This window comes from Rhamphochromis longiceps, linkage group LG4, assembly GCF_057381845.1.
Source record: "Rhamphochromis longiceps isolate RC_006_pf linkage group LG4, R_longiceps_female_GT1.1, whole genome shotgun sequence".
NCBI classification, from domain to species: domain Eukaryota; kingdom Metazoa; phylum Chordata; class Actinopteri; order Cichliformes; family Cichlidae; genus Rhamphochromis; species Rhamphochromis longiceps.
Genome location: NC_140560.1, coordinates 10916425 through 10934660, shown reverse-complemented (window position 1 = coordinate 10934660; position 18236 = coordinate 10916425). Strand labels below are relative to the sequence as shown.

General features: G+C 42.5%; 1 protein-coding gene across 2 annotated transcripts in view; it reads right to left on the bottom strand.

Annotated features, from left to right (window-relative positions):
* The window catches only part of LOC146671069 (E3 ubiquitin-protein ligase SMURF2), a 55023-nt gene that overhangs the window by 22847 nt on the left and 13940 nt on the right, over window positions 1-18236 (bottom strand). For both annotated transcript variants that reach the window (XM_085403240.1, XM_085403242.1), the window contains 3 exons: window positions 8924-8962; window positions 6924-7032; window positions 384-517 (listed from right to left, as the gene is read on the bottom strand). In XM_085403240.1, the coding sequence (XP_085259366.1) occupies window positions 384-517; window positions 6924-7032; window positions 8924-8962 (282 nt within the window). The remainder of the gene's footprint in view (window positions 1-383; window positions 518-6923; window positions 7033-8923; window positions 8963-18236) is intronic.

The following is an 18236-nucleotide window of genomic DNA, read 5'->3' as shown; positions in this document are numbered from 1 at the left end:
AACAATTAATATAATTAGTTGCTTTTTTGGGGCCAAAAGTACGAGGCCAGTTGGCAAAATTTTAAAAAGATCCATCTGGTCATAATGTTCATAATGATAATGAAGTATAACCTATAACCAGCAGCTGTCATTTGTCATGTTTGTACAAGCTTTTCAGAGGTATAAGGTTGGGCTGGAGATTTGAATATTACAAGACAATCTTAACCTGGATGCAGAAATCTATACGCATTAAAGTACATCACTTTGCTACTTGTGCTGACACAAAATGCCAAATATATTGTTAATCCACAGAGAGCTACACTGTTAAAGAGGGTTTAGGGAAAAAAGGGAAAATTAAACATCATAATGTGCGGCAGATACATTAAAGCATCACTGGCACTTACAGCCTGTGTCTTTAAGGCGGTTGATAGCATTGGACAGAAGGCGGACACAGCCCAGAAAGCCAGCTCCTTGCTTCTTATGGATCTTCTTGTGATTCCACACGCTGATGGTGATGGAATCCGATTTTCCAATGTATCTGTTGGGAAAGAGAAAAGGAGATATAATAGGTACACGTATTTAATGAGATGTGCCATAGAAACTCTCTTTTACTGCTCAACAAACAGACATCTGGTGAAAGGTAATAGAAATTTCCCTGAGGATTTCCCCGGCACTACAGCAAAGACGCACCCACGTCACGGAGGTTACTACTAAAACTCCTTGTCAAGGACTACAAAGCGAGGCGGAGTCGGCACACATGGATGTGGAAGAGGTAGGTGAGCAAGCTCAGAGGAATTTTCTGATCCTCTGTGCCTGAGAAGAAGACGAAGCACCACAAGTGGAGTGGGATTCTCTGAATCATTTATCACCAGCCATCCTCAATAAAAGTGGGACAGAAGGCCACGGTACTCCTGCGATGACACCACAGCAACAAAACCACTTTAACTGTAAAATGCCCCCTGATCTGTCGTCATTTTAAATACTCTCCCAGCGTGCAGGGGAAATGAAATAAGCCCTATGTTTTGCTACAAAATGGATTTTTAAACTTGGGCTGACATCGAGTTTTCTTTTGGCTTATACAATTTACACACAAGACATTTTAAGAAAACCATTTTCCTCAATATATGAAAAGTACAAATGACTTTCTTTGATCAAACCAGCAGCACTGAAATTATGATTGGGTATAAACAGTCATTAACTGCTCTGCCAAACATGGAAGGCCGTAACATTAGTTATATAATTTGAAGGCTGTTTGCCTCAAAGTAAACTATTTTGACTTTATGAGTTTATGATGAGGTAAGAAGTGCAGTAGCTGTACAGTAAGCCCTCGACATAATGTTAAAACCCACTGTAATCTCGGTTGAAGATGGTTAATGATTGCACTTAAAGAGGATGAAAAAAAATTTAAATGACAAGTCAATAATTATAGGATGAAATATCACACAGCAAGACCGACTCTGCAGCAGCGCTAGCAGCTCTGAGGGGATATCACCCTATTAAACATCATAGAGGCTCCTGTTTTTCAGAGGTTGATGGTCTACGGTTGTTTTAGACATGAGCTTTTCTAGACAGCAGTGGAAGGAGTTGCAAGTGTAAATGCAGCTCCAGTACAAAGGCTTTGTGATGCCCGACTGCACCGATCTGTGGCGATGTGAAAAAAGCTGCAGGTGAATTCGCGGTTGTTGATTGGCTGTCCTGTGTTCTGCCTCGTTCAGGCGGCTCATGGCTGATGTAAATGATCTCCAGCTGTGGGCTACATCTACAAAAGAAAACTTCAGACAATGTCCTGACCCAATTCTTCTGACATCTTTTGTAGTTCCTGTGTAAAAAAAAAACCCCAGCTTTAGTCTCACTGTGATACTATTTGTTATTTCAAGCTAACTGAATGGGAATGGTGTCACGAGACAGAGTAAAGAGGGAAATAATAACAGGTATAGGTATACAAGTTTTTGTAGGTAAACACTACACAAACTTAGCGTAAAAACTAGCCCGTGTTATGACTGACAGCGATTGCTACGGTTGTACTGCAAGTACTGAGAACATTACAAGGTCCTATTATAGTTTTCCTTACAATGTTATGCCTGATTGTTTTTTGTAAGACAGAAAATGAGCACTGACCGGTGAAGTGAGTAACAATGATTATCTCTCTTTATCTCCATCTAACGCTGGTTCTATCAGAACCAGCGTTAGATGGAGTTTGTTGTGTATGGTTCTGCATAGCTGCAGACCAGTCAGGGTATCCATGCTGACCCCTTCCCACGACCATAAGCACCAACAATGGGTATGTGAGCATCAGAACTGGAGCGATGAGAGAAGGCGGCCTGGATGGCTGGGTATTTGTGGGCATTGGTTACCTGGGGAACACCTGAGACCAGGATGACCTATGGAAAGCCATGTTCTGCTGGGAAACCTCGAGTCCTCCAGGTGGCTGTTAGTTTGACACGTACCATCTACCCAAATTGCTTCATGAACATGAACACCCTTTCATGGAAACCGTATTTCCTCATGTCCGTGGCCTCTTTCAGCAGGATAATGGACCAGGCCAAAAAGTACGAATGGTTCAGGAGTGGTTTGAGGAAAGCAATAGCAATTTTAAGGGTTGACTTGGCCTCCAAATTTTCCTCCAATTGAGCATCTCTAGGATGTTCTGAACAAACAAGTCCAATCCATGGAGGCAGCACCTCAAAATTTGCAGGACTTAAAGGATCTGTTGCCAACATCTTGGTGCCAGATACCACAGCACACCTTCAGGGGTCGAGTTGAGTCCATGCTTTGATGGGTAGGTCTGGCTTTTTTTTGGCAACTAAAGGAGGACCAACACAATCTTATTCAATGGTCATAACATTGTACCTGACTGGTGTACATTGGTCAAGCTTTCAAATAATGAGGTCAGCTTGAGTACAAACTCCTGAGAGCCAGAAAGCTCAGGCTTCAAACTGCTTTAAATGCTCCATTTCAACAGTCTTTTTACTTTTTATCATCCTGGCTCTGTGGTCTGATTTCAAAGAGAGATAATCATCATCATCATCACCACCACAGGCACTGAGCTCAGGTTATAGGTACAAAAGCCCCTCCCACTCGGTGGGTCAAATCTTCTGTCAGCAAGGGGCAACCAATCAGAAATAAGATGCATTTGAGGGAGTGGGAATGGGGGAACTGGGAAAAATAATTGGGATAGGCCAGTAGACTCCATGAAATTTTTTTTTCTTTTTTTAAAAGGGAGCTGGAAATGGGCATAATTTTCTCTTTAAAAGATTAACTGGTTTGACCACTATGCAAGTAAAGGACATGATCAGGCACACACAGAGTTACAGATGTGCTGGCAATGAGAGACGCGTCTAAATAAGTGGAATTATTTCCTTATCGTGTCTGCCTCCTCGTATGTCAGGCCTCAGTGTGATAAAATCTCAGCATGTGAACCTGTTGCGGCACATCTGCTCGGGTGGGCTCCCTCCTTCAGTCTAAAACTAATCGTCTGTACGATTCGGAGAACTGCATCCCACTGTAATTATCATGCTGCTTACCAAAAGGGATATGAAACAATGAGGCTGTGAGTAAGACGTCTGGACATTTTGAGTCAGTGCCAAATGCCTGTCTGGGGTGCGATGTGAGAGAGAGCGCTACTATGTCAGACAGACATGACAGGAGGGAAGTATTATAACCAAACCAAAGTCATCTGGATCCTTGTAATAGGTACACACACACACACACACACACACACACACACACACACACACAGTCAATGGGAAAACTGGCATTAAAGGAAAAGCAGCAGATTTAAAGAGCCATATGTGCTTTTTTAATACACCTTTCATTAAGTAGAGGAATCTTTGGTTTTATTTTAGGTTTAAGAAAAAATACACACCAAAATGAAAAATTCATAATCAGAGATACAAATGCAACAAATCCCAGACCTGTGAATCAGTGTCAGATATTTGTGTTGTGGACGAACACCAACAAAAATAAATCTGTTTCCTAAAGACTCTTAAAAAAGGGCAGTAATAAAATACCTCTTTGATTTAACAAATATAAAAAGTTTAAATTGAAGTATTCTAAGGAACCCAAACCATTTCATCATACACAACAGCTTGCTTGCTACAGATACAACAGTTACATCATTAACCACAAAGTGCAATCATCGCTCTCAAGTCATTTCTTGTTAGACTTTACTGGACCTAAACAAGCAGGCTTCCCAGCGAGGCTGCTTTCAGCATTATCCTCAGGGTTTCTTTCAATGTATTACATGTACTAAACCAAATCCCAGCCAAAACAAAGCAACAAACAACAGTCAGGAGTTGGACTCGAAAACAAAACCACTTAACCCAGTGATTTAACGGGAAAAAAACCCTCGCAAAACAGAAAACTGATTTTAAGACGATATCTTTTAAGGTCCTTTGTTAGCAAATGTGTGTTTAAGATATTTTAAGACCAAAAGACACAAGCAATTATGACAGATTTGGAACTGAAATAGCTCAAAGTAATAGAATACACCATTTTTATTATAGAATTAATAATGTATTATATTGCAAGGTCAGTCATTTGCCAGTCAAGTAGTACCTAACATCAGTGGATAGAGCTAAATAGGACAAGCAACATCTGACACACACAAAAAGTTGCAGTAAAAAAACTCAGTTGAACAGTGGCTGACAAGAAGCTATTCTTAAAGCAGCAGGAGAAAAGGCTGAGGTATGTCAAATTACAGAAAAACTGGACTGAAAATCAGTGGCAACAGGTCTGATGAAGTGATGAATCCAAATTTGACATTTTTGATTCAAATTCTAGTCAATATATACACAAGTGGTCAGGAGTGTGTGTACATCTGTAAAGCATGGTGGAGGCTCTGTCATGGTTTGGGCTGCATTTGAGCCAGTGATGTTGGGGTCTTGTAAAAATTGATGTAATTATGAATGTAGAAATGTATGCAATCAGGAAAGTGTCTGATTGGCAAAGGCTTTAAACACACTGCCAATGTAATAAAAGCATAGCTGGAGAATTATATATGGTGTTTTCTATCAGTCAAGGACTCTGCTCCCCAGAGCCGAGACATCAACATTATTGAAGCAGTGTGGGGTCATTTAAACAGAAAGGCAGACGACTATTCCTGAAGACTATTAAAGAAATGACAAGATGGAAGAGTTCAGAATAAAAGTCATCATACCAAATATTGGCACTCAAAATTGTACAAATTCTGTTTATGCCTTTATATTAGTATGTATGTTTGCACATGTCTCAATTAATTACCGTACCTAAAGAAATGAGTGGTGGCACAAGACTTTTGCACAGTACTGGTAGTACCTTGGAAAGCTGAGAAACTGGAATAGCCAGCTATTAGTTCTTTTGAACTTGTCGCTTCTACAGAATTAGAGCTCAGACGATGGGAGGGGAATGGATAAGCGGGTGGGTGTAAAGAAATTTGAGTCTAGACAGGGCACTTAACATTGCAGATGTATTATTTAATAACACTATATCTGATGGATTCCTAATTGAATAAATGTGACAGCATGACAAAAGAGTGCAAAAATGCAGGAAGACACTTCCCGTCACTTACTACAATGATGAAGGTCCTCCAGACGAACGGTTTTATTACTCATAATTACAGTATCCTTGCCTCTACTAATCCCCAACAGGAGTTATTCAGCTTAGACTTCCTTTATTTCAGTCATATCCTATGAGTGTTACGGATCTGTTTTAGAAACCGAGAGCAAGCAGAAGGATTGTGCGACCCAGGCAGCTAGCTAGACTGCGTCTACTATTCTTGGCATGCTGGCAACATCCTGCAACAATGCTGAAGGGTCACAGACCATGGGCCAGTTTGCTCTCTGCAGCATGCCCAAGAAATGAAGACCCAGCACACACACACACATCATTTCTACACCCTCACACACAACAAATGGAAAAAAAGAGTCACTGCCAACAGCTTTAATGCACTAGGCTCTTTTGGGAACACCAGGTGTTGCAGGCCCTATTTTAATAAGTGTGAGCCAGCCAGACAGCCAGAGAAGCTGCTCTCAGTCAATTAAAACCTCTCTCCTCCAACACACCACCTGAGGGTCCTTCTGCTGTTCACCACGAGAATAAACACAGACAGTAAAACGGGATACAGTCATGGTAAACGTATCACCGGTGCAGAAAAACCCAAGTCGTTTTCACATAAATTCCAGTCTACGATATCTGCAGGCTCTCGGGACAAATTAGAGCAGAGACGTTTCCACTGAGCCACGAGTCTGTGTTCTCCGCTCCAACAATTCATCCCCGAGGTGTGCGTACGTGCGCGTGACTTTTTCCCTCTTGTCAAATGCGACAGGCGTGGGGCCTTGTAGAGAGAGGGTCCTGTATCCCCAGCAACCAAACAAACGGAGACACGTGCTTCCTCTCGCTGTTGGCTACGCATGACGGCTTGGATAAACACTGGGCCAATACTGGAAACTTTCACTCTCACATTTTCACTCACGCTCTGTCTCTGTTTTTTCCAGGTTACTTTCGCAGGACACTCCATCTTTGGGAAAAAGGCAATCGGGGTACAACAAGACATGCACGTGTTTCAGTCAATGGAAGAAAATACTATTGGAGACGGCCCTCCTTTTCTGATTCCTTAAATACTGTTCCAAGGGACATTTTTCGACTGAAGGGTTATGTCATTACACAGTATTTAAATAAGTGAGAGGCCAGATGCAAGAGCTGTTTTCATCGGTTGGCAAAGTCTCACACTTCAAGGTTATAAAAAGAAAGGCATACTAATTGAGAGGCACTGCAATAAGCCAAGCATGGCCTCAAACTGCTGTTTGTAATCAGATTTAGTCTGTGGGGCGGTGGGAGGTATTCAAATAAACCAAAGAAGACTTTTTAAATCCTTACAAACAGATGTCAGAAATGATTCAGTGTTATAAATAAATAAATAAATAAATAAATAAATGAAGAAGAAGAAAAATGACTCTGAGACTCACAGATCATAATGTTGGTTCCACTTTGGGTCAAGCGTGTTCCTCACAGTGTCTGTAGAGTGGCATTGTCCTGAACCATCCACGACCACCTTGGCAAATGGATCAGGCAGGCCTGCGGGGAGAAAAGAGCACACCGCAGCACAAGAATAAACAGTTTAACAAGACACAAAGACAATGCACATGCAGTGATCAACACAACACTGATTTCTGTTGCAGGACCAGTCCAGGCAGGCTAAAGATTACCATTTTATTACTTCCACAAACTTTTTCTATTCTTATGACAACTGACATCCTCTGGTGTTAACGCATTGCAGTGCAAGGATGCACGGGACACCTTACATAACAAATGATTAATTCACAGTATAAATGGTGCAAATGATAATTACAGTTCTTGTGCTCCAGAACAGTTTGAGAATGTGGGACCAGTGCTACTAGCCTGTAGCAGCCTATCACTGATTGGTGTATATCAGGGGTGTCAAACTTATTCTTTGTCAGGGGCCACATACAGCACACTTTGATCTAAAGTGGGCCGGACAAGTAAAAATCCACTTTCTGTCTGCGTAAGTTTAGCTGCACATTTAATCCCTACGATATCTCAATAAAAGAGAAAGAAGCGCAGCTAAATATATTCTGCTCTATTTAATTAAATAAATCTATCAACACAACTCGTTGGACTTAAATTGTAAAAACACTGGGGAACCCAAAAGCTGTTATTTTAATTGATTATTACTTTGGTGTAGTATGAAAGACGGTGGAGGTGTTCTTTATTAGTAGCACAAGCTGTAAAATGTATTAACATTTTACAAACACGGCCAGCGGGCCAGGTTGGAGTCTTTGCCGGGGCAATTCTGGCCCGCGGGCCTTATGTTTGGCATCCCTGCTGTATATGTTCTCCAAAATTCTCTGATAGGGAGAAAACAAAGATCAGGGGAATTTGTAAATAGTGTCATAACACCGTTTACTTAGCTTACCGGCTCCAGCTGCACTCGTTACATCAGTCTAGTACTGTCTGCAGCACATGTAGCAGAGTAGCATGATAGCAGCGCAGATGGTGAGCAGCTTTCCCACAATGACTAGATTTGAGACTTGTATTTTGTATCCGTCTTAGAGAACTGTGATGTACTTAGTAACAGAAAATCTTCCGTCCTCTTATTTTGAAAGTTCAGTTGCTGCTAACCAGCTACGGTTACTGGCTGGCTCACTGGCCAGGTTGCTTTGTGGCACTCCCTGTCTTTTAGCTGCTCTCCAGAGAGCCTCTCCCATCCTGCAATCGGATTGACTCCTCACTTGTGAGCATGAGACACATCCCTGCTTTGTCTGGGCAAAATACAAGCTGCAGACATGAAATACATGTTAAAGCCATTCTGTCATGAAAAAAAAACCCAACAAAAAAAACAAAATTGTGCCTGAGCACAAAACAGACTTTTTCGTGACTATTTCACAAAAAGCGCCTGGCCTCTATGATTGATGTTTTCCTATCTACAAATAAAGTAGTTGTAGCTTGGATCAGCATGTTCACATAAGTACACTGTAATATACAGACTTGGCTCTCGTGGTGTATGTATCCATGTTCGCAGCACCACTCTCCACGTAACTGAATGTTTGCTCAGCTCCTGAGCGAGCAGAGGGTCTTAAACGCTCATTCACCATGACAGCCTGACCCAAACACACCAAAACGTGACACTTGCTGACACCTACGCTGAAGAACCTAGTAAGCAACAGTTGCACAAAACTTACACTTATAGGGTTTTAAAGGCATTCTACGATACGAGACAAATTTACCAAACACACTGCATATTAGGAACATTTGGAGAAAATCTGTTGAAATGAAACTGTTTAAATACTAGCATAGCTGCAAACAGTGGCCTCTCTGTCAGCCCAAAGTGTCCTCATACCACTTTCACTTTCATACCAAATTCCCATGGTTGTTGGTTAAATGAAAGTCTGAATAAGGTTTAAAAGGTTTATGATGAAAAGATAAATAAAAGGCAATAAATACTTACGGAAGAAGTCCTTCTTCACCAGGTTTTTTGCGCAGAGGACTGAAAAACAAAAGCAAAAAGTCAAGCATTAGATATATGTTTAATATTCATCCCAACAAGATCAGGTTTCAGGGGCATCACCAAGGGGGAAACTGGCCACCCCCCAAAATTTGCTGGCCCTTGATCCCTGGCAAGACTGTCCTATGTTGGTAACAATTTTGTTGTTTGTTTGTTTGTTTGTTTGCCACTCTGCTGTGCCCCTGCACTGTTCTGTTTTTAGTGTGCTGCCCCAAGACTTTTAGTGGCCCCCATACATGGCCACCCCTAAAAAAATTCTGGAGGTGTTCCGGTCTGGTTTGCAATATACAACTTTGCAACTTAAGGGTTTTTTCTTCCATCTGAAACTGTGGATATCTTTTTTTATTTTTATGCATTTTCTTTTAATTCCCTGGTTAGAAAAGTGGCAGGAATGTGCATGGGTAGGCCGCAGGGAACGATTCGTCTAGTTTAGGATTCGAGTCGGAAAACAGTGTGCTGAGAACGACTACATTACAGCTGTGAGCCAAACACAAGCCAAGGCTGGTACAGATTACACAAACAATCTTTCCTTTGATTAGACTGCGTATTTATAGCACATGTCGACAGCAGCAGAGAAACCAACTCCCTTGCTGGAGGTTTAAAGTTGAAACTTCAGCACAATTAAGATTTGGTGTCATTAAAACAAACAGAAATAATAAAAAAACACCACATTGCACTTTTCATTAATAATAATAATAATAATAATAATAATAATGGATACTTTATTGATCCCCATGGGGAAATTACTTGTTTTTCTCTGCATTTGACCCATTCACTCTGTGAAGCAGTGGGCAGCCCACTAAGCAGGCGCCCGGGGAGCAGTGTGTAGGGACGGTACCTTGCTCAGGGGTACCTCAGGGTAGCCGTTAAGTGGATTCGAACCGCCGACCTTCCGGTCATGGGGCGACCACTTTACCTACTGAGCTATCCCTGCCCAGCTATCCCATTATAACATGATGTTGAGCTGCAGGAGTGAGTGTTTGTTTAGTCTTTCTTTCTCCCTTCCAAAATTTGTGCAGACTCGATAGTACTGTTGTACTCTGAGAGCCTTTGTGGCAGTTGCTGAGGTGATGAGGCAGAGCCACTTACTCCCTCTTGTGCAAGTGTGGATGGATTAGGAAGCTCAGTAACCACCTGGGTGTCTGGAGCTCACGGTTGCAGCCGGTGAGTCAGGCACATGGAAATAGTTTTGCTTTTCTCAGGAATAAAGCCCTTCTGAGAAGCTGCCCCTAATTGGTCTGGACACTGATGTGGCTGAGTCATGGGTTCAAAGAGGGATGATACATTACATCAAAGTAATACAAACATAAAACAGTGAAAGTCTGGTTTATGATTCAGTCAGTCACTATTAGTACAGAGGGAAGTGCGCCAAGTTAGTTTTATTTTGAAGAAATTGTGCCAAAAAAAGAAATGGTTAGCTGATGCAAAGTATGACACAAAGTAACTAATCTCACTTTTGCCTCTTTTTGTTAATTAAACACTACACAGGGTAAATGTTGTCATTTAAAGTTCAGTCTACTCCAGAATCTGTTTTGCTGCTTGTAACTTTATTTGGATGCTTTGCTCTTACTGCGTAAAAAGGTGTACAGAGTGCAGAGCTAGTCATATTGTGTTATCAATGGTATATACATGTTTTTATGCCAGTACAATTACATTTCTGAGCAGACAAAATGAAACTCAAGTCCTCAAAAGCACCTGAGGAGATACTAAGTATGGCTCCTGAGAAGCCATAAAGTTCCTTTAATTCAATTCTATTCAGTTCACAACACTATTAACCTCAAGGTGCTTTATACTGTAAGGTAAAGACCCAACAATAATACAGAGGCAACCCAATGCAACCTCCTATGGGCAAGCACGTGGTGACAGTGGGAAGGAAAAACTCCCTTTTAACAGGAAGAAGCAGAAGCAGATTTGGAGAGGGGCAGCCATCTGCCGCAACCAGTAGGGTGATAAGGGAAGGAAGAAGTCCTTGTAATATAACAAATATAATGTTGTAAACTGTTTTCTCAAATCCTAGTATTATGTAAACCTACTTAAAACTAATGCATTCCAGTGCAATTTAAAATAAATACTACTTCTATGAATGTCATCAAATTCAGTATTGTTTAAAAAGTAAAGCCCGACCAATATTTCAGCCCCAACATCAAGGTTGGGCTTCAGTTAACCAATAGCCAGTATATTAGTGTTGGCATTTATAACTGCTAACAAATGCAAATTTTAAAAGTACAGAAAAATAAGGAAAAAAGAAAAGCAAATTTTAGAGGACAGTTGGGGTGGTGCTGAACTGTCATGCTAGGACAGTGTAAATGTTGGCATGTTTTCTCTTATGTAGTCAACTCTTTTTAAAATCTTTCTAATATATTAAAAAAAAAAAACCCCACTCATCATTGCTGTTGTAACTGCATACATAAAAAACTGTGATAGTAGCAACAGACTGGTCTAAGCAATGCTTCACATGTATTTGATTCAGGCTTCTGTGCTCCTGCCCCTCATTCACCTTGAAGAAGTTGGCTTGGTTAGTTCTTATGTTAAAGGTGAGAGGGCAGCAGGTTGTGCCATTCAAGCCTGCAGCAGAACTGCCTGTTCCTCTCCCCCATGCCGCATGTACTCAAACGTGCACCATGTCAAGCATCAGTCTGAATCTGAGTCTGGTTTGAGCTCAAAGAATTTTACCACAAGAAATCAGAAGGAGAAAGCCATATTATTGACATGCTGCATGGACAAAATTAAAGGAACCGACAATCAGCTTTATGGTGTTGAAAGACACACAAGTGACACAAGTGAGCATGCACATGATACTAAAAACAGCCATCGTGTGTGTGTGTGTGTGTGTGTGTGTGTGTGTGTGTGTGTGTGTGTGTGGGGGGGGGGGGGGGGGTAAAGAACATGCTCGACAGATGAGGAAGAATTTCTTTCCGCAAACATCCCTGGGAATGCATTACGTTCCAGCGAAACCCACCTCATTTCTAAAACATCTGGTACACATCACATTCGGTCACATTCTTCCTGAACACAGAGGAAAGCATGTGAGCACACGCATGCTCCCCGAGACACATCACTCTCCTCTCCAACGATCTAATTAATTATTAACAAGTACTGGGGAGTGAATGCATGGGTTTTGTGTGTGTGCGTGGTGCACTAAAGGGCTGACTGAGGTAACAGATGATGGTGTCTCCAAAAAGATCTAGTATAGTGAAATGAATTCAGACAGTTGATGTTTACATTGTAACATGACTGAGGAAATGACTAGCAAAAGACTGAGAAATATGACTCTTCAGCAAGGAAATGTATAGACAACAAAACATTTAATTAAAGTCCAGGCCCAAAGGAGCAAGAGTTAGGACCCTATGAGATCCATTCAAGGGAACGGCAAGACAACCACAGCCGGAAAAAGCTGCAGACCCTTGTGTAAGTGGCATAAGCAGCACTCAACTAGCCACAGAGCAGGAAGGCAACGCTACAATTATACCTATATAGGCTTCTTATGGAAAAATAAAAGGGGCCGAACGACAGCTGAAAACAGAGGGGAAAACCGCTGGAATGGTTGATGCACAGAGACAATAGCAGCGAGAGAGCCAGTTAGGTCTGATGCTGCTGTGCAGCGAGAAGGGGAGACAAAGGACATCAATCAGGATGGAGTGGCATCCAGCCATCCATCCAAACACAGTCATTAGAAAAAGTAAAAATGTACATAAACCTAAGTGGAGCCATATTTTACAGATCTTGAAACACTAGAAGGATTACAATGTGTGTGATCAGACACCCACAAGACACAACGGAATGAAAGGATTGCCAGTTCTGATATGCCCTGATTCCAGGAAACAGCCACTCTAAAGTTCAACATGACAGCAGCTTTGACCTTCTCAACGTCTACATGCAAACAAATGAACTGCCAGCCACTGAGCGCACTATTTCCTTTAGTTAACCCAAAGACTTCAAATGAGGGTATCAGCAAAGTCTTTCTGTCTTTGTGAAGCGAAGTGATTGATGTTGCGAGTGCTGAGGAATCAAAGGATTCCCAGAGGGGTAACATAAAGGGCGGGCTGGGTTTTTGGGACCCTTGGTTTGAAACGACTGTCACACTTTGCAAAAGCACTGGCTTCATTTAATTTCATGAAACTTCTCTAAGGGTGGCTGCCGCCTTCGCTCTGACAATCACCGTCACTCTTCACAAGCTCTGAATTTCACACACCTCCAGCTTGTAAAGTCTCTCTAATGAGATTGTTGTAAGTGCTGTGATCCTCCGATTCTAGCCTGAAAAAACATCAAATAAATAAACACTGAGCGTGGGTTCTGTCAGGCAGGAGAGTCCAAAGTGTAGAAAGGAACTCAACAAAGCTCAATGTTGATGAGAAAATGAAATTTGTCCTCCTACATATTCATCCACACATCCATCCTCCAACTCCTTCATCCAATTAAGAGTTGCCATAACTACATGGGAAGCAGCAGTACCCTGAGCAAACTATTTCCAGATAGCTCCTCCTGAGGAATCACTTATAGAGAGTTTTTGGCAATGTTTGAAGTTCTCATCCAGTTTTGGATTTTTTCCAACCGCCCGGTAAAGAAAATTGAGCCACCTGTAGTCTCAGTCTTGTTCTTTCAGCCCTTTGGGTGAGTAAAAAGCAGAGGTGTGACCTACTGATCCTTATGTCAGATGCTTTCCTCACTATAGCTTTGCCTGGAAGCCTACATTCTAAAGACCACAAGCAGGAGTGGAGACAAAGTACAGCCTTGGCAAAGTCCAACAACCACAATTAACACGTCTCGTTTAACGCTGCAGACGGGATGTGAAAGTGCACTCCCGAAGCACCTTCCCATAGAATCCCTTGAGAAACCACGTCATAAGCCTTCTCCAAGTCTATAAAACATGTAGACTGGATTGGCAACCTCCCAGACTCCCCTCCATCACTAGTGAGAGGGTGTGTTACTACCTACATAGTTTCTCTTTGATTCAATCACACCTATTGGTCACCCTTCCAGTATCCTGCCATGGTGTCTACCAGGGAAGGTGGAGAGAGGGATAACCTGGTAACAGGCACACACCCTTCTTTAACAGACCACAATACGCCAGTCTGCAAATCCAGAGGCACCGTCTGCAAGGTTTATGCAAGACTACACAGTGGTTTCAATCAAAACAGCCTGATAAACATCAAGTACGTTCTAGGCAAATTTCATCCACCCCCAGAGCCCAACCCCTGCGGCTTTACACACAAATATTTTATTGCCGTTATTGTGAGTTCATGACTGGGCATTCCCCTCAATGCTTTTGGCATGGCCTACAGATTTAACTGGGGAGCCTCTGCAATGCTCAACCCCCTGTAGAGACACCGTACATCATCAGTAGCTAAATGACCCAACATACAGAGAAACAGGTTCTTTTCCTCTTATGCAAAAGGTTTATGTAATGACTTTAAGTGAAATGGCTTTTCATCCAAATTTATGTCATTACAGGATGAGGTGATGATGACCGATGCCTTTTCTAAGTAAAGTAAGTGGGTGAGCTCTCACCTACAGGGTAACATCGTAAATCTGCTATTTTTCTGGGTCACCGCTGACGGGCTTTCTTGAACTCACACACAGATAAATGTAATCATGTGTTCTTTCTCCATCTACATAAAGCTGGAAGAAAGGCATGATGCAAAGATCCAACCCACAAAAAAGAAAAAGAAAAAAAAGAACAGACTTCACTTTCTTACATTTCAGAGGCCAGCTAGACTATTCCATGGCTATAAAGCACTTTAGACAGATTTTAGACAGACACAGTGTTAACTCCATAATCTTTTGAAGGTAATATTAATCCTAAAATATATAGAGCAGGTCATCTACTGATCGGAAGGTTAGTGGTTCGATTCCTGGCTCCTCCAGTCTGCATACCAAGTATCCTTGGGCAAGATACTAACCCCGATGCATCCATCGGAGTATGAATGAGTGTGAATGTTTGTTAGTAAGCAATTAAAAGCATAGAAGTGCTTGTGTGATTGGGTGAATGTGGCATGTTGTCTAAAGCGCTCCGAGTAGAAAAGCGCTATATAAGAATCAATCTATGTAGTGAATAAGAATGGAATGGCTTAGTGACTTGTGCCAGACTATTTCTTAGGTTTTGGAAGGAGTGCTCCAAATTTTGTGGGAACATCTTGGGGATGGACCCTTTCTGTTCTAGCATGACTGTGCACCGGTGCACAGAGTAAGGTTCATAAAGACACGGATGAGCGAGTTTGGTGTTGAAGAACTTGATAGGCCTGCATAGAGTCCTGACCTCAACCCGACAGAACACCTTTGGGATGAATTAGACTGTGAGCCAGGCCGTCTTGTCCAACATCAGTGTCTGACCTCACAAATGTGCTTCTGGAAGAATGGTCAAAAATTCCCATAAACGTTCCTAAACCTCTTGGAAAGCCTTCCCAAAAGACATGAAGCTGTTATAGCTGCAAAGGGTGGGACGACATCACATTAATCCATTCTATGGATTGAGAATGGGATGTCACTCAAGTTCATGTGTGTGAAGGCAGACGAGATGCCAATATCTTTGGCAATATAGTGCTAGTCAGTGTCTTTGAACATCCTTGTTCTGTGTTGATTTTGTATCCAATTTAATAAAATGTATGATTAGATTAAAAACCCCAGTATGAATAAAAGAATGAAAAGTCACTACATGTGAAAAGCTCTAACTAGAGATATTTGTGACACTTTAACTCACTGAAGTGATTGTTTAAATAAGATGATTAATTTGCTTAAGGACTTACTGATCAGCTATCAGAGTAAATGTTGTAGCTCTGGTACGTAGAACCCTTTTTTTGATTTAAATATTAATCTTTTTTTATTTGAGCGAACCATTATCTGCATTTTACACAGACACGCAATCTATGGGACGACTGTATCGTCACGCGACTGTTCCTGACTTGCTCTTCTATCACATAGGCACACAGTCGCTCACTCCGGAAAAGCATCAAATAACCCCTCGCATCTCGGGCCCATCTAAAATCCTCTGTCGTCATAGCGACGGCAAGTATCGAGGCAAAGCTGAGAGAAGGGTTTCTCTGTGCTGCCTGTGTTTCTCATTCCGGTCGCAGCGGCTCGCGCAGCCAGTAACTGCGGCGCTGACTGATAGGACTGATGGGGGGGGACACCACTGTGGAGACTACAGACAGGATGAATGCCACTGAGACACTCGCAGCACGATATGGGTACAAACATTTAACATTACAATCACGAGGCTGTGAGCCTTTCACACCACGACGAACGACTGGATAGGAACGACAAGTGGGCATGTGCGCTTTTTCCACAGTAGTCGGAAATCTGTCATTCGAGTTTCTCACTTTGAGTGGGATTTTTTTTTTTTGGGGTAAAGTCGTGATGTGTCACTTCAGACTATTTGGCCGTCCCCATCTTCCTGTCCTGAAAGTGGATCATAAGTTTCACTTCCTTGCATCTGATAAAAAACTACAACCTCTTAGCCTGAGAGCCCATTTTACTTTCTTATTTTAATAAACCACAAAGAACTGGGTAAAAAATGATTTGAGGACTGCAGGCAGAGGGAAAAAAAACATTTTAAACAATCAAAATCAAGATGCTATGTCACTCAAGGCTCACCTGTAGATTTACAGAGTACCTCCAAAAAACAAAAAACAAAACCTAATTTCTCAGTGAGCGAGTGGAAACGCCTCGGCTGACTGCAACTTATTAGTCACATAATGGCTTTTCACATTACAGCCCAAACAGAGCTGTTCCCTCCCCCCACCCATCCCCAACCCCCCAAAGGACAGCTGGGAAAGCTAAACAAACACAGCATACAACTGATTATCGGCTTGCATTGACTTAGCTCCTTCCTTTGCCGGCCTGTCTCTTAATAAAAATCAAATACGCAGAGTGGCGACAGCCGCTCCATGCGGGCAAAGACGGAGACCTTGGGGGTGAAGTTTAAAAAGTCCCACCTGTGGGGAGAGGATGGGCACAGTTTCTCACAGGCTGGTACACAAAGAGCCCTACTGTGCAGACGAATCAATGAAGTCCACCAGACGCAAGCCAAACACCTGGGAAGGGAGTGGTCACGTGATGTCTAGGGGAGGTGGGGAGGGTGGAGGTCGTGGTAGTGAATGCTGGGCAGGACTAGGAATTGACTTTGGTCTGTTGTGAGCTAAACATATGTAGAAACTATAATGGTTACATTCACTCAAAGCAACACAACAAAGCATGGGAAAGGAACACAATGCCGTAGGGGGAAGAAAAAAGAAAAAGAAAAAGAGGGCTCGCACTGCCTCTAGTCTGTTGCTCTGCGGTTAACCATTACACTAGAGCCCATGAGGTGGAGGAAATGGGGGTGTGGGAACAGAGACAACCGCCTGGTAATATTCCACCATTCCCATCCCTATCCATGAGTTAAAAAAAAAAAAAAAAAAAGTCTGGAAAAGTAGGCTGCTAAGAGGAAGATGGAGAGCATGAGCAGATCGTCTGGTTGCGTGAAATCCCCGTAGGTCTGCCAACTCAGGTTGACCACATTCTGATCATCGCTTCCTGTCCACCTGGTCCCTCCAGTTCAGTGCACTGACCCAGCATCGCCAGACAGTCTGACACATCTTCAGGGAGTAGCATTAACCCCCCATCTCCTCCTCCCCTCTCGTCCAGGCCCAGACCTTTCCTCTGCCTGTCTGCCCTGTTTTGACTGCAGGCCCAGCGCCATGCACTCTCATGCGCCGCATTGTTCTTCTATAAACAAAGGGCTTCCTTTTCCCTTTTCCACTCCTCCCTAACCTTTGTGGGATTTTGAACCTAAACGGAGGGAGAAAGCCAAGATGAAGAATTCTGACGGCTCATTGCTAATCTTCAAGCCGCCTCCTTATACGTCTCCAATGACAGCATGCTGGGTAATGTTTAGTCTTGAACACCATGTCTTCAGACCACTATCACTGTAACTGCAGCAAAGGGAAGCTGATATTAGCTGGGTACCGGAGCTTCCATGCGAGACAGGCTCGCTGGCATGCAGCTATCGAGCCTGACACAAAGAGGAAATAACGCACAGTCCAGCAGGAACAAGTCCAAGTTCATTTTGAAGAGAAATGACTCTGTGATGTATCCAATTGCTCTTTTGACAACACGGTTCGAGGAACTAGAGAAACTAAACCAAGACTGTGTTTCTAATGTGCCACAAAGATTAAACCCATAATGGGCACGCATAAGGAAGTCCGCGAGTTCTTGTTTAGACTTCAAGCGACTACACGTGAAATAACCACAAACAAGGCAAAGTGGGCGGGACCTGAGA